The sequence below is a fragment of the Idiotropiscis lumnitzeri genome, chromosome 10, assembly GCF_059441095.1.
Source record: "Idiotropiscis lumnitzeri isolate Australia: NSW breed Sydney's pygmy pipehorse chromosome 10, RoL_Ilum_1.0, whole genome shotgun sequence".
NCBI classification, from domain to species: domain Eukaryota; kingdom Metazoa; phylum Chordata; class Actinopteri; order Syngnathiformes; family Syngnathidae; genus Idiotropiscis; species Idiotropiscis lumnitzeri.
Genome location: NC_142400.1, coordinates 1,767,178 through 1,790,096, shown reverse-complemented (window position 1 = coordinate 1,790,096; position 22,919 = coordinate 1,767,178). Strand labels below are relative to the sequence as shown.

The following is a 22,919-nucleotide window of genomic DNA, read 5'->3' as shown; positions in this document are numbered from 1 at the left end:
CGCGCGTTCCCACCAAAATTTTAAGACAGCGTTCAAGGGGGGGGTGCCAGAAAGTCTCTGGCCTTAAAAAAACACCTGCCCAATTAAGAGCGAAGCATATCCCATTTCAAACGTGTGTGTGTGTGTGTGTGTGAGAAGCCACATGCTGCGCTCTCACCAAACTGAACAAGAGTGGCTTTAGAAAGGCCAGGATAAATATTAGAGAGGGTTTTCGGCTAATCTTCACACACGGGGGGGGGGCGGGGATACGCACATTCTCAGACAACTTAAGGTCGACATGATAGCAGACGCACATGCCGTCTCCTATACGACCTGCAACACACACACAGAAAGGGGACACAAAGGCAACATGTGTGTCGTGGATGTTAACGGAAAGCAGCGTGAAACTGGCAATGATCCTCAGGGATGAGAGGAAATGAGGAGTGAGCCAGGAGCCACGAAGGCTGGGGGAGGAGAGGAGAGGAAGATGCAGAAATGTGGAGTGGGATGAAGAGTAGGAGAGCAGAGAAAGTCGGGAGGTGGGAAGGAGAGGAGCAGAGGGTGGACAAAGCAGGGGGGGGGGGGTTGAAGGAGGAGGAGAGAAGGAGTGATGATGATGAAGAGGAAGAGGCGGAGAGGAGAGAAAGATGGAGAGGAGTAGAGGGTGGACAATGCAGGGAGTAGGAGGAGGGATGAAGAAGAGCAGAAGGTGGCAGTGAAGAGGAAGGAGGAGGAGGGATGATGAGAGACAACAGCAGGAGGAGAGAAATGAGGTGAACACAAGGAGAAGTGAAGAGGAGTGGAGGGTAGACAAAGGAGGTGCAGATGAATTGAAAACAAAGGAGAGTGAGGAGGAAAATCGGATGTGGAGGAGGAGATGGAAGCAAAGACAAGGAGGGATGAGGAGAGAATGCATGTGGAGACGAAAAGGGGGATGAGGAGGTGAAAGTCATGAAGAGAAGCTGTGAGGAAGGAGCGATGAGGAGTTGCGAGAAAAAGGAGGAGGTTGGGGGGGGCAAGGGACTCATGAGGAGGAGAAGACATGGGACGAATCGGGAGGAGCCGATGTAGAGAAAGGGAGGAAGGAGGAGCACAAAGGGGAGCAAAATGGAGGAAGGAGACGCAGAGGAGGATGAGGAGGACGATGATGAAGAGAAGTAGACAGAGAGGAGGGACGGACGGACAGCAGACAAGGCGTCCGATTCATCCGTCTCAGGATCTCCTGAAATCCCACCGTGATCCCTCGACTCAAGCGGGGATTTGCTCTCTCACACACACACGCACACACACGCACACGCACGCACACACGTTATTCAATGCCGTTTCTTCTGCTGCTGCAATCCATTATCTGGTCTCATAAAATGACTTACAAGCTTTATTCTTGTGCCGTTATGTTTTTGTTTTTTGTTTTTTACTGATTCCTGACGTTCACCAAGACAATTTATGACTCATGAATTATGCGTTTATACAACAATTAGTTCCGACCAAGATTCGAAAAGTGCTCTGGTCAAAGTGAGAGTTCTGAATGTGAACCTTCAGGACACGTGTGCAGCCATGAAGAACATTTCCAAATCAAGACATATTTTTCACACATTTCTCGACTCTTCCAACCCATTCCGAATTTCGTCGCGCATTTCTGCGAAGCTTCAGCTCTTCAGCATTCACCCGTCATTTCCTCTTCCGAATAATCTGAATTCTCGTTCAGGCGGCGTGGAGCCCATCGCGGAGTTGGCGGGAGACGAGACGGAGGAGCCTCAGGACGCCACCAAGTTCATCAAAAAGAAACAACCTTCAAAGAAGATCAAGAAAGGTAGAGCCTCATCTTTGTCGTCCTCTTCGTCATGTGCATGATTGGTCGCACGCACACACACACATTTTCAACTTTGAAATCCACCGAGGTCAGTTTGTCTTTCCTACAGCAGGAAGGTTACGTTCTCTTTGATGGGCTCTACCTTCGTTAGCTCATCATATGCGCGCGCGTGTGTTTAGCGCTAATCCTCCCTGGCATCACCAATAATGAGAACACACACACACCCACACACCCCCCCACACACACACACACACCCACGCACACACACACACACACAAACATCTGTGGGAACTCTTACTGGAGCTCATTTTGAGACCCGATAAGCCTCGCCTTCTTGCTGTTAATTACGTCACCTCTTCCAATTGGGCCTCAACGCTGCTCGCCATCTTGTGGCACGTTGTGGTACTGCACTCGAATCCGATTGTAGAAACGTGACGAGGCATCAGAGTGAAAGCTTGAACTTCCGCCACATAGCGGGAGTTCACCGTAGCATGAAACAGACCCGTTTCCATTCCAGCCCCCGAGCCAGCCGCGCCGCTCCCTCGCCGCCGTTTTGAAGCAGACACGTCCTGAGGCGCTGGCGTCGCTCTGTTCACCTCGTTCGCCTTCATGTACAGTAGCGGACGTGTCGTTTGAGGACAGGAAGTGACTTTTTGATTGACTTGAAAAGGCATCAAAAGGTTGTCTGGTGGGCGGGACGTCAGAAGGGATTGTGCCCCCCCCCCCCCCCCCCCAAAACCACACCACACCCTCTCGTGTGTTCACCCTAAAGACACACTTGAAAGACGTCGTCCTTCCGATTCTGCCGCCCACCTGCGATTGAACACACATTAGCGCTCTGCTTGAACCCTCACGATATGGCTTCTGTTTGACTCATCTGCTAATTGCTAACAGTGCGGATTTGTAGCGTTCGCTAATTGCTAACAGCGTCCTTATTTATAGCGTCTGTTAATGGCTAAGAGCGCGCGGCGTCCTCAAAATGTGCGGAAACACAGCCGCGTATTCACATTAGCCACAAACGTGCGCTGTGAGCCTCCAAGGCTGTCCTAATGTTTATTTGGCACGCGGGATGGCATCTATTAGCAATTAGCCCGGAGTGTTAGCATGATTGTAGCGCTCGTCCATTAGCTGCGTCAAAGCTGTTAGCTGAGTTTGACCAAGGTCATGACGTTTAACGGGAGTTTTGGGAAGTGTGTGCATGGCATGTGCGTGTGCACGTGTGTGTGCGTGCATCCATGCAGGCTTGTGCCGTCTTTGACTGGCAACCAGTCCAGTTTGCGTTGGAAATATTTTCCTTGCGATGCTTTCGTCTCGTATAGTTTGTAATTATTTGAGTGTGATAAAACGGGTGTGCGGACGTGAAGGTATGGCGTCACGTATTACTTTTTTCCGCAAGTCAGCAGTAAATCTCTCGCCTCGCCATCGGGTTGAGGGCTCGCTTCTGGTAATTTGGTGGTGGAGGGGCTGAAATGTTTAAATTCTATGTTTTTAGCTTTAGTTGCATGTTGGAGCGCCGCAGGAGTTTGTATTTTTGCCTCTTCGGGGGGGTTCCGTGGCCTTCAAATTGGTGCGTTGACTAAATTACAGCTGCTTTTCTGCTGCATGCGTCCCAACTCAAACATGTCCACTGCGTCCTTCTCAAAATAACTGTACTCAAAAACGCCGCTCGCTCGCTCGCTCTCGCCCTCCTCGTGGGTGTCCTGAATTTCGCAAACCCAAAACGCACCCGACGTCGCATGAGCTGCGTCTGCCTGGTGGATAAACGTCCGACTAATGCCTACTTCGAAATGTTGACTTATTTGCTATCAAATAGAATTTTGGCAATGCAATGTGAATTACACAGTTTCAATTAAAACAACCACATGAAAACAACGAAAACCCCCAAAGGCGAGCAGAAAAAAAAAAAAATATATATATATATATATATATGTATATTATTATTTTTTTTAATCCTTTATGCAATAAATATTTGAACACAAACAGTGGAGCAAGGCATATATTCTTTATCCTCTGTAAAGAACAACGCCCCTCCATGTCCAAGTATATCCTTATTTTTCTCTTCCGCTGCAGAAGAAGCAGCACATTTTTTTAAAAATGTGGCAAAAAATCTAATTAATGATGTCATTACTGTAAGTTTTTATGAATAATAATAATATCGTGTGCCTTTTTTATTTATTTATTTTTTTTTTTTTACGAAGAAAGTTTTGGCAGGCTGCAGTCGATCGTTGTTTGTCTGTTCGCTTTGCATGTTTCTTGTTTAGCTTTATTGAACATTTTGTGATTTTTTTTTTTCTTCAATTGTCTTGGCGCCGTCGACCTGAGCACTTGCATGTAAAAGATTGCAAGCAGGATTAATCCAAAAAGGGGCCGCGCATGTGTTTTGTGTGTGCGTGTGCGTGTAATTGTCGCCCGCTTGTTAAAAGCGACCATTTGAAGACGTGACCTCGTCACAGTGAACAAAAAGATAAATTGGCGCTAATTTGAAACATTTTGCCGCGGCGGCGGCCGACTCTTTCCCGAGGTTTTAACGCGTTGCCTCCTAAACAATGTTTTGGGGGTCGCGCCGTCGACGGAGCGCCGACGGGCTATAATGCGAGCATAATGTCGCGCTAATGTCGCTGCCGCCGCATTATCTGATTGGCTATTTCTGGGCCACATCAAATGCTGCCGGCTATTATGTCAACACGTCCCACATATTTGTTAGCATTGTCACCAGTGGAAAGTTCAATGCGCTTCTAAGCCCCGCGACAGCCGCCAGCTCCCGGCACTGACCTTCATGAACCTTTTTGCAAGCGCGTCTTTAATGTGACTTTGATGTCGGCTAAGCGGCAAAATCCAATCAGATTTGAAACATCCAAATGAAAGGACGACATGTGTTTTAATGTGTGATTGTTGGCAGACAAACATGGTACACGTTTGAAACAGCAACTCGTTGACTACCAGTGACGGCGAAAGACGTCAAAGATCCTTTTTTTTTTTTTTTTTTTCCTTTTTTTATTAAATTTCTTGACGTAAAAAGCACAGAAAGAGACTTTCGGTAGGCATGGGTTGACTTTATTTTGATTCGATTTGACTTTTATTTCAGTAGTAGACTTTAATGAGGAAATATTTCAACTTATGCTTCCGCTTTGCTATTAGCAAACCCGGTGTCATTAAACACATTTCTTACCTTAAATTATTTTTGGAAGAATACATACTGCCCTCTCCCCACCTTCCAGGAAGGCGCCCAAAGTCTTTTTTTTTCCCCATTTAATTTTTTGATTTTTTTTTGGACACCTCCTCGACAGACCTGTGCCGATCGATGGACAGAATCTTGACGGAAGCGCGCGACGATTGGACGGAGTTGTCACGTCTCGCCCGCTCCAAGACGCACAAACGTTATCTTCTCGCAGTGTGACAGCGCGACCGTCGTGAACGACAAAAAAATTTAAAAAAATAGCCGGATAGTTTGAGAAGGCCGTGAGACTTGCCAGGTCAGTCACCAGACTTTAACCCTATGGAGCATTGGTCACCAACCAGTGGGCCGCGGGCCGGTTCTGATCCCCGGGCCACTTTAAACCAGATGAAAGGAAAAAAACTTCCTGCACTTGCAGTTTATTCGTTAGTCAAGGCTTAAAAATATTCTAATAATAATATATTTAGAAAAGTGACTGATTTTGTCTCTTGCCGCATGTCAAGATTGTTCTCGGTCGCAATACGCTAATATTAAACCCAAAATGAGTCAAAAACAGACCACGTTCGTACAATATGCGGCGAGGCATGAACCATGAAAACCGGAACCGCTCTTAAAGATGTGGTGAAGACATTGGAAATTGGAATGGATGTGAGGAAAGCATGAAAAATGTCAAAACCGTGACCAATGTTGACTCTGTACGAGCAACATATGGGAAATAGAAGGAAAACTTTGTAAGAAATGAAAGACGAGGGACAGACATGGGAACGCCGAGCATGAACATGGCGAAAAACATGAGCAGAATACGGCAAAGACGTCGAACGCCATCAAGTCCGAGGGCGTCCAAAGTGACGGGGAAGAGCTGCAAAGGTGATGGGAAATGAAAAGAACCCAAATGAAATGTGTTATTATTTAGATGAGCGTCACGGACGAAGCGTACTTCCTTGCAGCGAGGGCCTTCATGCTTTGAGCAACACGGAACACGTGTGGAAAGGCTTTTGGCTCCTCCGGGAACGCCCGTCGACGAATGAACGGCGCAGGAAGTTCAACTTCCACAGTGGAGGACGTTCAACTGCTTTTCACATCGCAAACTTGCACCGTCAAGCTCATTTGTAGCCGCACCTTGACTGCACGTTAATTGCAGCCCAGTGCTTCTCAATTATTTTCTGTTACGCCCCCCCCCCCCCAGCAAGAAGAAAACAATTGCCCCCCCCCCCCCCCACCACCACCACCCACTCTCCGCCGCAACTATAAAAAAATAACATTTTTTAACACGGGAGAGTTCATACTCGCTGCGCAGAATGGGCAAGCAGAGCGCCACTGCCAACTAGTGGAGTGGAAGTGCAATTACACTTTTTTGTACTGAAAAAAAGGGGTCACATGCGCCCCCTCAGCATCGCACTTAAACCACAATGGCCGAAGGAGGGAAAAGTGAGGATTTAATTGCAGATGCGCTTGCGAGGCTGTTTTCAAGACGGACTTTTCACGAGAAGCTCGCTCGTCCAACACTCACTCCGTACTGTGTGTGATTATTACTTTGAATACGTCACATGGCATTACCGTACGAGATATCGCTCGTCGTTCTCTTTGCACAATTTTTTTTATTTTTTTTTAAAGAATCACTTAAAGTAACAAATGTTTCTTTCTGTTCTTTCGGAATTGCCACTAAACTTTAATATGTAATTGCGGTTGCCGCCATCTTATATTTATACACGTGTTGGATATAAGAAAGCGATACGCTCTGTGGAAGCAGCCTTTTGAATAAAGAGCCCCTTTGTTTGCATGTTTCGCTCCCCGAAACGAATCTCCACAAGTCCCGCAGACAGCTTGTGCTTTTTTTTTTTTTTTTCCCCTCCTCCTCCTCCTCCATGGTGCACCCACCCACACATGATGTTATGTTATTAGTTATAATTTCTTCACTACTGTTTGATCCCCAAAACGACAAGAATGTGCAACAGACGGACTTTTTCTCCCACGTTGAAATCATTTTACATCCATTCTCAAAACATTCATTTTCTCAACGGATGCATTCAGAAAGTGCGTGCGTGCGTGTAAAGTTTATCAAAGGAGACGTTTCAATTAGCTGGGGGGTACACAAGGCAGAGCCAGAGTTCAAAGTTCAAGCTGGGGGTTATTCGTCAGCTGTCACTAACTATGAAAACTTACTGTGTTCCACGCACACGCCGACAAATGTGCATTTTTCTTGCTACGTAAACACTGATGACTCACGGTGACTTTAAAGACTTTCTTCCATATTTATACATCCTCGCATATATATTTATACGCTTGAGAAACGAGGAGTGCTTGCCTTGTAAAATCGACAAGCTCATAAAAACAATGTTTAGTGGGTCAGCTTCGAAAGCCAAACAAAAACACTCGGGGGACCGCAGACTGCGCGTCGAGTGTCTCACGTTGCGCCGGGCATCGTATATTATGTAACATAACGCGCCGCAGACACGTTCCGTCCTCGCTTGCATTTGCGCCATCGCGGACGTGTTTAATGGTTTTTTTTGTCTTTGGCTGAACTGCGGAGCTCGATGTTATTAAACATGTCAAATAAAATCAACTTGCGCTTCGAGCATATATACATAAGCATGCTTCTGTGTAGCCTTGGAATATTCCGGAACATCCCGTTGGGATTTACATCAAGTCATTTGAGCTTCTACTCCATATCCTCGACGTCAGTGAAGAGTCGTACTTCGTCCGACTTGAATCAATCCCCCGATCGTTTATGACACCACGGCTCGAGAAATAATGTACAGAAAGACTGAGCGAGTGTCGGATGACCTCGCTTCTCTCTCAAGGTCCGTCTTGAAAATGGCCTCGCAAGCGTATCTGCAATTAAATCCCTCCTTCGGTCGTTGTGGTTTAAAAAAAGCAAGAATAGATTTTAGATTTTCGAACGGTCGCCAGTGACGACTTTCGGGTGTGTCGATTCGGCAGAGCGCCGCCCCCTCCCGAGTGAGTAGCCAATCACGAGACGCGTTCGTCACCTTCAATGTAAGGCAACCGAGAAGGCCTTACTTTCATCAGCTCGTGATCTGATTGGCTATCGCAACTGTCCGTCAACTCTGAAAGCTCATTGACGCCCGCGCAATTATATCTGAAGGCCTCGGACGAATAGTGCGTGCTACTGGTATTGTGAAATCTGCCTGGCAACACGAGCTAGCTGAATTTTGATTGGATAAAAAGTCTCACCTAAAAATGCAATATGACCGCAATGTGAAGAATATGATCATTTTTTTCTTGATTATCTTAGGCCAGCCTCGAAGGCCTCGCAGGCCTGGACCGCCCACCGCTGCTCGATAGCCATCTGAAAAGGAAAATGTGGCGAGGCCTCCTCTCGCTGAACCTTTGCCGACGTTGCGATCATTTCAAGGCAAACAAAAACGGAGCCGCGAGGCCTCCTTGTAGAAGCCGTTCGCCGTTCGCGGACGTGAATTGGAGCGCTTCCTCCATGCTGATCGGTGTCGTTTCGCTCGGAGCCTTGGCGCTCGCTCAACACAAAGAACAAAGTACAAACCGCAGACGGGAAGATTTAACAACCTCCTCAGACGTTGCCCTGCACCCATCCGATGCGTGTGTGTGTTTTAGTCATTAAGCGAGTGTGTGTGTCAAGAGTGGCCTCATGTGTGTTGACGTGCGTCTGTACATTCACATCCGTGTGTGTGTGTGCGTTCGTGAGACCGTTAGTCATTTTGTGTGCGTGGATGCAATTCGTGAAAGTGGGGGTGGGTGTGTGTTTGCGTGTGTGTGTGTGATCACAGAGGACATGATTAGTTCCCTTCATTAGGCTAAGAGACCGGGCTCCGCTCCATTGCAAATATTGGACCATGGAAATGAGACACACACACACACCCCCCCCACACACCTGCATGCACAAACACTTACACACACTTTGAGGAGACACACCTGAAACACTCATCTAATGAACCCGCAGTCCCGGACAGGACATTCCCCATTTATTCAGCAAATGGTCATGTGCAAGCAAACACACACACACACACACACACACGCACACACACACACACAATGATGCCAAAGTAAACGGGAGCACGACTTGCGGCTGGACGGCGACTTTAATTATTCCCAGCGACTAATGAGACTCGATCAGTTCCAGACAGACGCGCTCACCCCGGCCGCGGCGCATCGCCGCTTCCGTCCACAAACACCCACGCGACCACCGCAGACGCGTCGTTAGCGGCGGCCCGCCAGAAGGCCTCCCGCCATCAAGCAGCCATCTGTACTAATGGCGCGGATGCTATTTCTGTTCACCAGGCTCTTTTGCCTGCCGCGCTGATAAGACATTCAAGAGGCCAACCACGAAGGCCATCCTTACATTTTTATTTATTTATTTATTTTAACGCTGTCCTTACTCGGTCAAGGGTGAGCTGGAGCCTAAAGCAGTTGACTTTAGCGGGGAAAAACGGGGAACATCCTGGACATGCGTTCCCAGTAGCCCTTATGAATAATGTACGTATTGTTTGACGCTAAAATGCATCAAAAAAATTTTCAGTTAAAAAAAATGGTGTTGAATTTACTCAATTTGATTTGCTCAAGTGGTTGTACAAAAAAATATATATTTAATAAAAAATAATAAGCATCTGGATCCAGAGATAATTTTTTTCAAGCGGATGCATGGTCTACTTAAAATAAATAAATAGAAATAAATAAAAAATAAAAAAAAATATATATATATATATTTATATATATATTTGATGATTTTATTTTGTGCGACGACTTGATAAAGAAAAAAATGACTAAACTCAACAAATGCTCTTTTCAGCGTCAATTTGTTGACCAGCCGGTCGGATTATCTGTTTGCCTCTGTGTTTAGGGAAGCGACGCTATCTCCAGGACGCGATTACATGCTTGAGAAACACGCAATTGTGTGTGTGTGTGTGTGTGTGTGTGTGTGACATTGTGGCAGTCACACGCTGTAAAATGGTCAGCAAAAGAATGCGCAAATCCGCGCCTGCGCCCTCATTTGCATGTGCTTACGTTCACGACGCAACCGCACACGCCGCACGCGTGCAAAAATGCACACAATCTTTTTCCTGTCGCCCACGCTCATGCGCATGTCAAGGTTATTGTGGTTGACGAAAAGTAGCGAAATAGCTGAAAAACATTTTTGGTTTCGGAAAAAAAACATTTAAAAGAAAATGCTTTTGAAAAAAAAAATAGAACTGCCTTATTTTGTAAAGGTTAATCAACACAACTCTGATGAAAGTGAGATTGTCCTTGATTTTCGTCGTTTCGCCAATTAATGTCATACGTGAACTTTTATTGCCAAACGTCCGCCCAGACGAAGGAAGGGCAAACGCTCGGAACAAAGTTTTTATTGAATTTACTCAATTTTATTTCCTCAATTGGGTTGCGCAAAATAAAATCATCTGTAAATGATGATGATTACTTTGGGACTTTTTTAATAATTTTTTTTTTCAAATAAAACTAAAACTTATACAAAAACTAATAAAAACAAAACTAAAATTAATCATTTTTAAAAAAAATATAAACTAATCAAATAAAATTTGCTTCAAAAAAATAAGCAAAACTCACTGAATTTAATAAAGAAAACTTCATGAAATAAAAACAAACTATAATGAAAAATTACAAACTTTTGCAACGCTGGCACACACGCACTCACACGCATGTAGACGTCAAATTCACATGTTTGCACACTGACATATGCACACCATCTCGTACACGCTTTCACACACAACCGAACAAATTTATACACGCACACCCCCGTATACGCGCACACACACACACACACACAGACTCACACACGGCATGTGCTGCGCTTGCCGTTCGTGCAGGAAGAGGGTTTAAGGCAGACAAAACGACAGGCCACGCCCACAGGAAGCTGGCGCTGAGCGGGATGCCAAACGATGCGTTGCACACAGATAGTATCAGGCTAATGTGTGTGCGCTTCAGCTCATCTGTACACACACACAAACGAACGCACAACAATAGAAGTGCATTGAGAAAAGTGACAAACGAGCTTGCTTGTGTATTTACGAGCTATTTCTCGCAAAAGCGCCATCGTCGTGGACTGCTGCACGTCTGGACGACTGCAGAGGACGTGCGCAACGTAGCGTCGGCATCCTGGCCTGCAAAAAGGAAGTCACACAGATGTGAAGCAGTGCTCACACATGAAAATATTGGTTCAGTGATTGACAGGAAAGTAGTACATTCACTAATTCGGGTGCAATCGTTGGTGTAGAAGGAGAACAGCGGTGGGCAGAGGACGTTTCCTTGGGGAACCCCATTTTGTCTTATTTAGAATAACATCTGCATTCTTGACATAGTTCTCCATCCTATTTATCTTTTTTTTTGTAATTAGACCCCATAATCAATAACAAATTATTAATTATTAAATAGCGCAAAATGTTGGTTTAGAATGCGTCCTCATCCACGTTTCCTGACGACTCGAAGGCCGTCTCCGTGTTGCCGCGTCGCTTTCGCGCTGCAGTGGAAGTGGTGCAGACGGATTCTCTTCAAATGACTGAGTCCAGATAGGCGAGCTATAATTACGCCGCGTGTGCGGTTCTTTGTCAAATTGCTCCGCTGACTGCACATTCCTACATTTGGTGTATTTTTACAGCCGCTGCTTTGTCACTTAAAACACACACGCGCACATACGGGAGTAAGACGCGCTAGATGTGGTGAAAGTCTCTCTATTGAGGTAGAAGCAAATAAAAATTAAATCATAAAATTTTTAAAAAATGTGATGGACCCCAATATTTGTAGAATCTGCGCATAATTGATTTAAAAAAAAAGGGCAAATTATTTAAAATATCAATTTTAAATCTGCAAATCCATCTCATCAAACCCCTGTGTATTGAATTGAATTGATTTTGGAAATTTGAATCGATACGCAGCCCTAAGACACACACGCATATTCTTTGATCATTCAAAAAAAAAACAAATTCTGCTCTGCTGGTGCGCACCCCCCACAGCAAACCGTCGCAATGTCATGTTCACATGAAAGCTCACTGCACTTGCTCTGTGTTCGTGCGTGCGTGTTTGTGCGTGTGTGTGTGTGCGTGTGTGTTTGTGCGTGTGTGTTTGTGCGTGTGTGTTTGTGCGTGCGTGTTCGGACAGACAGCAATTAAGTGGGAACATCCCAGTGGGCCCCGTTCTGCCAACTCCATCAATCACACCGCAAAACCGCCGGAATGTCTGCAGGGATGTGCTGGCGTGTGCGCCGTATTCTCTCACTTTGTTGTGATCGCTCAGGAGAATGGAAGCATGCGTTTGATTTTGGAACCTGACGTGTGCTCGTGCTGCCGCCGCTGCTGCTGCTGCGCTTAAATGAGCTTTTAGGCGAGGTTTCTTGAAAGGGAAAAAAAAACAAAAATAACTTTTATCTGTTTTGTGTAAAACACACTTGTTGCGTATTTACACAGCTATGGCTCGACTCTGTAGATTAGGGTTGGGAATTAAAAAAAAAATAAATAAATAAATAAATATAAATTGTTCTTTCAGTATAAGCCAGCCATGCTTGATTGCTTGACCATTCCGCTTTTGGATAAATAATAGAATGATTGTGTCTTTGTCACCGGTGTTGCCGCTAAAAGCAGAAAATGGAAAAAAAAACACACCAAAAAAAACAAAGCCAGCTCACAGCAATGAAATACGGGAATTGATTATGCCAGGCAATATTTGTGCAAAAATGATAAACAGCATCATTGCTATTGTACGTGCGGAAAATGTCTTCCTGAGGAATCTCAGACGTGAATTGATGAAACGTAAACGTGCTCATCATCACATTCCGCAGTCACATTTGGAACGACGTGCGAAAATCAGAGAGGCCGACATATGGCTTATGTTCGCGTGGAAGAAGTGAAGATGGGACAAAGGTTCCTCTGTGACGACGACGGCCCGCTCGCAAACCCGCTCAACTTATTTTTGGAGCCGTGAACTCTCGTTTTAGAGCTGGAACACACTACTTGTACTCATCACACCGCACAAATGCAACATTGCTTTCATTGTGCAAGTGTGTAGAAAAGTGTGCAGGGGTGTGTGTGTGTGTGTGTTGAGCTGAGTGGTGGTGGCGAGGGGGTGGGGGGATATGAAGGGGTTAAAGCAGGGAAGTGCTGGAGCCAGCGAGATTGACCCAGACATGACCTGCCTATGAGAACATGGCTACGCGCACACGCACACACGCGCACACACACGCGCACGCGCACGCACACACACACACACACACGCGCGCAGACTAGAATAATGGCAGAAAGAAGAATTGCATCATGACTCGTCTTTAATTTCCACTCCTACCAATAATCGAAACTTGACTCCGCCCATTCATGTGGAATAAAATAAATAATTTAAAAAATCCTTATTTTAATGTAGCGATTCAAAAATGTTTTTTAAGAAAAAGAAAAAAAACTAAACAAAAAAAAAAAAGCTCCAAAAATCTCAAGCTTGCCAACATATAATTATTTCTTGGCATTTGGCCAATCAGATAGCGGCGCGCCGCTGCTTTGGAAGCACATTAGCCGTGAAAAAAAAAAAATGTAATTGGCCGTGTGCGGGGGTGTGTGCGTGTGTGTGTGCGTGTGCGTGTGTGTGTGTCGTGGTGTTTTCTCTGGAAGTGGTCACACGTTCTGAGAGCGCCGCACTTAGCCGTCGTTAAGTCCAAAACGACGTCAGTTGCAGTTGCGTCGCACCTCTGCTCATGCGACAAAATCATTTAGTCCGAGGACAAATGTCACAGACGACGACGACGATAATCACAGCGACATCTCATCATGTGGCGGAATTTTTAAATTTTTTTTTTTTTTTAAATCAGCCTAATTTCACGTACGTGTGCATTCGTCTTAAACGGAACTCTTTGCTGGAAGTGGTCTTACTTTCTTGTATGAACCCCTCCATGTCTGCATTTTCATGACATGTCGCCATGGCAACCAAATAACGGCTAACTTTTACTGACCACCACATAAAGATGTCATCAGGCGGCCTCATTAGTTTGTTTCTTTTGTTTTTTTTTCCGTCCACCTGTCCGACTCCCCTCCCGAACCCCCAACCCCCTCATGTCGTCTTCACGCAGCTGCCGAGTGTTCACGCACGCACATCTTGGCGGTCTTGGCGAACGCTCCGACTCATCAAGTTGATTTCAAGTCAGGTGGAGGCGAGCGAAATCGAGCCAAAGCACGGCGGGAACACGAAACAGACTCAAGCTGAGGTCATTTTGGCCTTTACGCCGCTTTTTTTGCCATCCCTCAATAAATAACCACGCACACACACACACACACGCACGCACACGCACTCTCGCTGCGGCGTACGTAAACGCTTGAGATGAATGTGGCGGTGAGGCGAGGCGAGGTGAGAAGATAGCTGATAAGCGAGCGCTCGTTGGTGATGTCATCGCGTCTGAGATCATTTTGACATATTTTACGGCAGGCGAGCGCATGCAGCTGTGTGCGTCTGTGTGTGTGCGTGTAACATACAAAACTGATTAGTCAAGCGCACAAAAAATCTTTTTTAGCTCTTTTTTAATATGGAGAGAAAAAAAAAACTAAGTTACAGTTTGTTTTCCTCTGTGTGCTCGTGTTAAAGGTATCAGTTGATACTGAACGGGCTCGAGTATCGTAGTCTCGAAAAAGTCCATCGCCCAACGTGGGGCTCGAACCCACGACCCTGAGATTAAGAGTCTCATGCTCTACCGACTGAGCTAGCCGGGCTTGGCGTTTGCTGAGTCCACTCGTCTTGTCCAAAGTGCGCAAGCGGTGCTGCGGGGAAAAAAGGAGAGAAGGAAGGTCAGACTCAGAAGAGAAGTGAAGCACGAAATCACGTCCTGCGCGCGTGTTTGAGCAGCTGCTTTCTGCTTCCGCAAACACCTCAAAGTGGACACTGGCAACCGCGCCGAGACGCGCGTCCAGATGCGCTTCATTTCGGGGGAAAGAGAACGCTGCTCCTTGATGTGTTTTGAAAGGACAGATGATCGAATTAGAACATGTTATTACAACAATGTTTAGCAATTTTACGCTCTGTTATTATTACAGTCAACCCGTGATTATTGCGGGGAATTTGTTCCAGATCCGCTGCAAGAGGAGAAAATCTCCTCGAGTGAGACCATTTAAAAAAAACAACAAAAAAAAAAGTTTTTCTTCCAGTTAAAGTTTACTTTAAAACGGAAAATTCAACTTTGTATTTTGGAACGGCAACAGCATTTTTTACGAAATTCCTCGAGCTTAATGCTAACTTTGCTTTGAGTCGAGCCGGGCACTTGACCCTTTTTTGCCGGTCAGTCCCCCGCCCTCCAGCCGCCATCTGGGTCGCTTTCCGGCATCAACCCTCCAGCCTTATTTGTAAAAATTGTCGACCCCTGACCCCGTGGGTTACGCGATATCCGAAGAAGGAAAACATCACGGTTGGTCGTGGCACTTTTGATGCAATTTTTGTCATTTGCCCGTTTCGCGGGCAGGTTCATCGCACGCACCAGGGCCAATTCGTGGGCCGGACTCAAATCCACCTCCGGCCTTTGTCAATCGAACACTTTTTTCAAATTTGTTGGCATCCCGTCGGGTCGGACCGTTCCGCTCCGGTGATGGACGGCCCAGCTCTGGCTTTATGCTAATTCTAAACCTTGAAAATTGTTACTTGAACACACGCAGTGCGGCGACACCTACAGACAGTCCTGTGAAAAACACGGCCATTTTTTATTTTTTTTACTTAATTGGGTTAACGTGACAGTTTAAAAAATGAACAAAATTTGACATGTTTGTCACAGGACAATGACGGAACAACAATTTTCCCAGTGCAATGACTCAGTACTGCCCCGCATGTTGTGTGGCAGAGCATGGTACTACACCCAAAGCGCGCCACTTCAAATTCGAACTTGCCCAAAAATCTCCTAAAACGCCGCAGTGTCGAGTCGCTGAGGTGTGAATGATGAATCGTGATCTGGAGAGGGAACTCTGCATCTTGTAATTTATGACGTTGTTGCAGGAAATCGCCGTGACAGCAGCACATAAAAAAGAAAAACATTTGCTTTTTACAAGACACAACGAAATCTGATAGGACCGACAAGACGTAAATGCGACTTTTAACGATTTATTGTGAGCCGTAGGAAAAAGCGAATGCCCGCGTGTTCAACACAATAGCTAACATGTTACAGATGTGTGCGCACACGCACGTGTGTGTGCGCGTGCGTGTGCGCAGGGCGCAGAGTCTGTTAGATTTATGGCACGTGGGATAAAACAGTTCCAAGTTAGATAAATAAGTAATATACTCTGGATGTGTCTCGCCCACTCTCGCTCTCTGCGGGACACACTGCTGTCTTTGTTCCCATTGAGCAAACACACACACACACACACACACACTTCAGAGGATGTTTCTTTGAAAGAATACGCGGCGTATTCTTGGGGCAACACGTGTGCACGCTAAGCGCTTGCATCCTTTCACACGAGCGCTGCGCAAACACGCCGAAAGCGGCTGCTCATAAATAACGTGTCAACGCCGCCCGTGTGTGTTTTGCGCCCAGGCCGACGTGTTCTCGCATCTCGGCCCGCCGCGTCCTATCAGGATTAGTTTGGAATGTTCGCGCTTCCTCTCGCCGTCTGACCGACCTTCGCCGTGCGCTCTCCGGGTTTGAATATCGCTCGGCAATCTGCCGACCGCTGGGAGTAATTTAGCGACTGCGAAATGCTGTTTTAGTTGTCAACAAGTCAACACACTTTTTTTTTTTTAAAGGAGGAAATCTGTCCGGTGAGCTTCCATATGTCAGCCGGCCTCTAATCATTGCGGCAGACTTTCCTGATGATCATTAGCAGCTTCCCGAGTGCATTTTTCAATTTGCGCATTAGCGAGATGACACCGCTTAGCTTTCAAGAGATCCAAACGGGTCCTTGTGACATGAGAAAGAACGCATTCATCTGTAGCTCACACACACACGCGCACACACATTTAAAAAAAAAAAAAAGGCGCACGTTGCTCTCCCATGACCGGCGGGCGTACCTGGAGACCTCTCTGTCTCTGACCCCCTCGGCGCTTCCGTGTTTGTGTCTGTCTGCCTCGCCGTCTCGGTCCAATCGGACCGTGTCCCTCAAGAACATGGCAATGAAAACATGTGAGCAGCGACCGTGTCAGTCAGGAAGACATCAGAAAAGAATATTAGTCGGAAATGTAAGGAACGACGTCATTAAACTTTGACACTCTCTGGCAAAAAAGTTGTCGCCGGGGTCGTACCCTCAAGGTTACACCAATTGTACAATTTAACTCATTTAAATTTTTTTTTTTTAACTCTGCTGGTAACAAATGAGTTAAACGGAGTCCATATCGGGACTCTTTGGCGAAGCAGCAAGATGACAGTAGCAGAAGGTCAACAAAAACAAAATTTGACGCCGAGCACAATTAAACTTGGCAAGAGACTTTGTGTTTGATGATGGTCTTAAAAGTCGTAGGCGCCCAACGTGGGGTTCGAACGCACGACCCGGAGATTAAGAGCCGCATGCTCTACCGACTGAGCTAGCCGGGCTTCGTTCCGTGGAGTGCCAATTGCTTGAGCACAGTCGTGACATCACACTGAAGTTCGCCACATTTGCAGGAGATCTTCCAAATGTATCCGGTTTAGTTTCTTAGACCCGCAAGAGGGGGAGGATGGGGCAACCTTTCGCTTCGTCCGGCGTCAATTTTTTGAATCCGGGCTTCGAACCATCTGAAAATATGTACCAACCCACGTGAACTGGGACATTACAGCAACCCAGTTAGGAATTGTTAGAAATCAGTCGGGAATTGTTCGGACTTGGTGAGACACTGTTAGGAATCGCTTAAGAATTGTTAGGACTTAGTTCGGAACCTTCCCGTTGAGTACAAGAGCTAGCCGAGCGGGTTGATAAATGTTGCCAAGTACTCTACCTCAGCCTTCCCGTAACACACTTTTTGAATGACCGATTGTTTAAATACACACACACACGCACACCCCCCCCCACACACACACACACCCGCACACTCACACACCCACACACACACACACGCCATGGTTACAGTCCGATAAACAGGGACTACTTCCTATGTGTGTTTGTTCTCCTTCATGGACGTATTCAAACATTTGGTGCTTTGCAGGTGAATGCATGCTTGAAATTGACCGCGCATGAGCTTTTTTCATTGTGTGTGTGTGTGTGTGTGTGTGTGCGAGTACGCGTGTGTGTGGAATGCAGCATGCCAACATGTATTTGATTTATGGCCTAAACGAAACTAAACTGTCAGGGTTTGGCAGCATCACAATGCACAGGAACACTCTTAAAGTAACACAGTAACAGTCACGTCATAAAGTTGAAATGCCACCCTCATGGAATTGTAGTGGCGCGAAGTCGTAATAACTTGTCAAAGGAACAGTAAAACATTTTTGTCACATAAAGTAACAGTTCTTCTCTGTCTGGTGTCAGTTACGAGTCGTCTACCAAGCCCGGCTAGCTCAGTCGGTAGAGCATGAGACTCTTAATCTCAGGGTCGTGGGTTCGAGCCCCACGTTGGGCGTGGCTCATTTATTAACAGAAGATTGTTTGTAGCCAATCCCAACCTGCTGGCTTGCAGTGCTTCTTGTGCTCAAGCGCAATTTTGTCTTCTGAGCTGAGTGCATTGTTAGCATGGAACTTCACCGAGATTTACACCAACTGTATTTTATTTTGGGAGAGCTTTGTTTTTTGTTTTTTTGCGTGTGTGAGCGTGTGCGTGTGTGTGTGTGTGTGCGCGCACATGTACCCCATGTCCATGGCAACAGCAACGCGGTCAAATGAAGTTGAAGTGAAAGTAGCAAAGAAAGAAATGCAGTATGTGGGAAGAATCTTAATCGTTGAACAGTAGCAACTTTGTGTTGTGTTTACAGTCTTTGACATGCAAACACACACAAAAAAAAACGGATTCAGCCAAAACATTAACAGAACGAGTGTGTAGGTTTGTGTCTCAATGTTCCTTATCTCAAGCCCGGCTAGCTCAGTCGGTAGACCCTGAGACTTTTAATCTCAGGGTCGCGGGTTCGAGCCCCACGTTGGGCGCTGGATGATATGTGATATGACTCGCCGGTCCGCCAAATTTAGTCTGGAAGTAAAATTGGTGCTGTATGATATTCTAAATTGACTCGAAAATCAGAACGAATCGGATCCTTTTAAAGCTAATCATATTGATTTGGGGAATCTGAATTGATATGCGGCCCTACTGGTTAACTAGAGAATAACTTCTAAGGCATGAGTTCGGCAAACTTTTTGATTGGATGGGTTCGAAAATTTGACAGAGGGGCCGGACCAGGCGCAGATAGATGGAGTGTTTTGGTAACCTCACCTTATCAGAGAAAAAAAAATACTTTTAATTTTAAATGAAAATGAATACAAGCATTACAACAAAATTTCAGTTTTTGACACACCACCATATTTAAGTCAAGTCAAGTCAAGTCAATTTTATTTGTATAGCCCTTAATCACAGACAGTCTCAAAGGGCTTTACATAACCACAATCAACATCCCACATCTTAACCTCCAGGAAGGAAGGCAAGGAAAAACTCAAAAGTGAAGTGAATTCTGAAATGTTCAAAACAGCTCGAAAGCCACTCAAGTTTCGCCTTTGAAAAAATGTACCCGCTTGCAAACATTTCAGTGAAACTGACACGAAGGAATATATAGGTAGACTTTAAAAAGCAACCGCCCAACGTGGGGCTCGAACCCACGACCCTGAGATTAAGAGTCTCATGCTCTACCGACTGAGCTAGCCGGGCTGTGCTACAAGCCTCGCATTTAGCCATGTCATAACTCACTCAGATGTTTCTGACTGAAATGTACAGAATAGCTGAATGCTAACTTTAGCATTCCTGGCAAGAGACTCTTGAGCCACACACACATTTTTCAATCGCAGGGTGAAAGCGGGTTGGATTACTGGCTTGTGAGTTCACAGGGTACACGCTACGTAGAAGTAGCGTGTGCGTGCGTGCGCGTGTGCCATTTCTGCGTGTTTGTGTGTGCGCGTGTGCGTGCGTGTGCTGCCACACTCCACAGCAATGGACTCTGGTGTCTGCAAAGCAAATCAAAGTCGCCCACACTGTCTTTGTTTATGCTGTGTTGTGGCTGTGTGTGTCCGCGCATGCGTTTGTGCGTGCGCGCGTGTGCGTGTCCCTGTGTACGTTAATTTTTAGTAAGATGACATATGTAACGCTGTATGTACAGCTGCAAATCCACTTTGTGTGCGTGTGCGTGTGCGCGTCAGTCAGCCAGTGTCGTGAACGTCCTCTGTGATGTGGCCGACCGTATTTAGACAAGAGTTGATAGCGCATGAGGAAGTTGGCGGAGGCGTGTGAGCGATTTGACACGGGCAGACATGAAACACTTTACGCGATTTTATTGTAATGAAAAACACTTTTTGAGCAGACCACCGTACACTCGTCTGCATATTGTGAGAGGTGTTTTTTTTTTTGTTTTTTTTGCGTGTGTTGATGCTCGCAGGGCGTTTCTGTCCAGAGAGAAAATATCCCGGACGACCACGGGAATGAATCCGCCTACTAAAACCACACCCAGTCGAGCAGCCAGCCTGCTCGCGGGCGAGCGAGCATGGAAGCTGTGGTCTTCGCTTTCGCTCGCTCTCTTTCTGCGCATCGACGACGCTCCTTTTGTTTTTGGTTACATGCACACACATTTAGCATTTTTACACGCAATCAACAGAGACGCTAACATCTGGCAGCAGTTTGCCCGGGAATTTGTTCGATCGAGGTGCCTTCTACCGAGATGAGCTAGGCTAGCTACTGCAACAATGTCACTTAAGATATCGAAAAATTCACTCAAACCAAGTTGGGGATCAAAGCCACAAAAGTGAGATGAACTTATTCTCTGCTATTGACGGGTATAGAAGCCCAAAAGTACTTTGATTTCACCGGGGCTGGCAGAAAATGAGTTAAGAGTCTCATGTGCTACTGATTAAGCTAGCCGGGCACATGTTGGGGTATAAAGAATCAAGCTAATGGCTAACGGCTAATTTCTTCTCTATCACCAAGGATGGTGGCTCGCTGCCACTTTTATGCAGTACTTGGTAAGTTATGCTGAAATGGACTCACCCTGCATGCTTTTAAATCTGATATTAAGAATTTTGGGTCACACCAAATCCGAAGCGAGCGTTTCCCGCGGCGCGTTTTAATTGAATTCACTGTGGTTAAAAAAATTGAACTTTCTTTGTGTGTCGCGTCATGCGCGGAAGGAATTGTGAAAATCCCGAAAATGGGTGTGAAGTCAAACCACCTGTCATGTGGCGTTCTTTTCAAAGGTGTTCTGGAACCGCCGACCTGAACCTCCAGAAAAAGTAGTCGCCCAACGTGGGGCTCGAACCCACGACCCTGAGATTAAGAGTCTCATGCTCTACCGACTGAGCTAGCCGGGCTTGTTTAGGAGCCTTTTATTCTTCTTTGATGTCAAAGCTTTCATAAATGTCACGAGAATTCCGCAGTTGTAGAAAAACTGTCCGGTGACGTAAAGAGGCCCAGAAATAAACTTTGAGCGATTGTGAGACAAATGTTCTTACATTTTGGAAGTCACTATGCCAAGACTGAACCTCAACGAACCACAAAGTTGTTCTTCTCGTTTAACACCTTTGCTTGTCGTCATGACATTTGCAAAGAATTCCATCTTTAGTGGCCCCTCGTCAAGTGCAAAGAGCGCGCACGGAGACACGTGCAAATGTCAACGATGACGGCTAAGAGTAAAAAACGGACAAAATCCATGGCTGGAAAAACGTGAGCACCTGCTCGGCCGTCCGTCAACTTGACGTTTTTCTCGAGGGAGTCCTCGCGAGCGCCCGAAAATGTTGACGTAAAACAAGATGGCAGCAAGCGAAAAAGCGGACGTCTGCAAACTAAACAATTTTTTTTCTTTCGTTTGCGACGCTAAGTCTGCGTTTTCAGACGCGTCAGGAAATCCAGCCTGGTGTCGTTCCAGTGGTCGGCTTCGAGAGAATACGTTTATTGTCGCAAATGAGCAGCCGAGGTGTTTCATTTTCACAAACATGAAAAAAGTGCTTCTCGTCCTCCACATCGGCTTCTTATTATTTCAGAATTATCAGCTTCTCATTGCACAGTAGATTCATATTCAGTCTGTGTGTGTCAGTGTTTGCGTGTGGATGTTTTTGTCATATTTGGTGCTCCATGTAAAAAAATAAAATAAAAAAAATCCTCACTTTTTTGTCATTCCAGTCAACGGCCGCTATATGGCAGTTTATCGTTCGCAATTTTGTTAGCTGGCAGATATTTAAATGATAATTTTTTTTTATCTTCCAGTTTCCCCCCATGATAGGCAAAAATCCACAAAATAATGAGATAATTTATTAAAAATGTTTTCAGATATTTTTACCCCTCCCACATGCTCAGTCATGTTTTCTGATGTGAAATGATTTGTAAGAAAAAAAAAGGGGGGGGGGGGTCTCTCTGAGGGAACGTTTATCACTCTTAATATTGCAACAAACAAAAATACAGCCATAGAAGTCATGCTACCCGAATTACGATTCTTTTTGTTCGCATTTGATTGTCACCTTGTGATGAATTAGACTGCGTAAACTACAATGCAAATCCCTGTCCGTGAAAAATCTGTTGATGTCGCCACTGCAGTTTTTGTTTTTGTTTTTTTTTGTTCCGACAGAAGACAACAAAAAAATCCGAGAGCATACGAGATGAGGATCGGTGGATTATCTGCGGTGCGTTCAAAGCCCGCACGTTCCGCTTGCTCGGGCCTGTTAGCGGCGCTGCATTCAACTGCACGCAGCCGTCGTCAAAATAAAGGCGGCCGCACAGATTGCCCGCAGCAAACGCGCTACACATCGGGTACCTGTGTGTGTGTGTGTGCGTGTGTGGTTGCAAAAAATTTAGTTTGGGCAATTCAACAAAATATTTTATGTTTAGCTGTTATAAAATTGGACTATTTCACATTTCATAACAAATGAGAGTTTGTAGAGAAAAAACTCTTTTGGAGCGAACAACTTGCTTGGT

At 45.7% G+C, this 22,919-nt stretch overlaps 1 protein-coding gene and 4 non-coding genes across 7 annotated transcripts in view; 2 read left to right on the top strand and 3 right to left on the bottom strand.

The window, feature by feature from the left end:
• bbs9 (Bardet-Biedl syndrome 9) overlaps positions 1-22,919 on the top strand; it is a 69,809-nt gene that overhangs the window by 44,455 nt on the left and 2,435 nt on the right. For all 3 annotated transcript variants that reach the window (XM_088307537.1, XM_088307536.1, XM_088307538.1), the window contains one exon: positions 1,685-1,789. In XM_088307537.1, the coding sequence (XP_088163663.1) occupies positions 1,685-1,789 (105 nt within the window). The remainder of the gene's footprint in view (positions 1-1,684; positions 1,790-22,919) is intronic.
• On the bottom strand, positions 14,578-14,650 carry trnak-cuu (transfer RNA lysine (anticodon CUU)). Its single transcript has one exon. It is a non-coding gene; the product is annotated as a tRNA-Lys (tRNA).
• trnak-cuu (transfer RNA lysine (anticodon CUU)) lies at positions 18,374-18,446 on the top strand. The gene has a single exon. It is a non-coding gene; the product is annotated as a tRNA-Lys (tRNA).
• On the bottom strand, positions 19,604-19,676 carry trnak-cuu (transfer RNA lysine (anticodon CUU)). Its single transcript has one exon. It is a non-coding gene; the product is annotated as a tRNA-Lys (tRNA).
• Positions 21,250-21,322, bottom strand: trnak-cuu (transfer RNA lysine (anticodon CUU)). Its single transcript has one exon. It is a non-coding gene; the product is annotated as a tRNA-Lys (tRNA).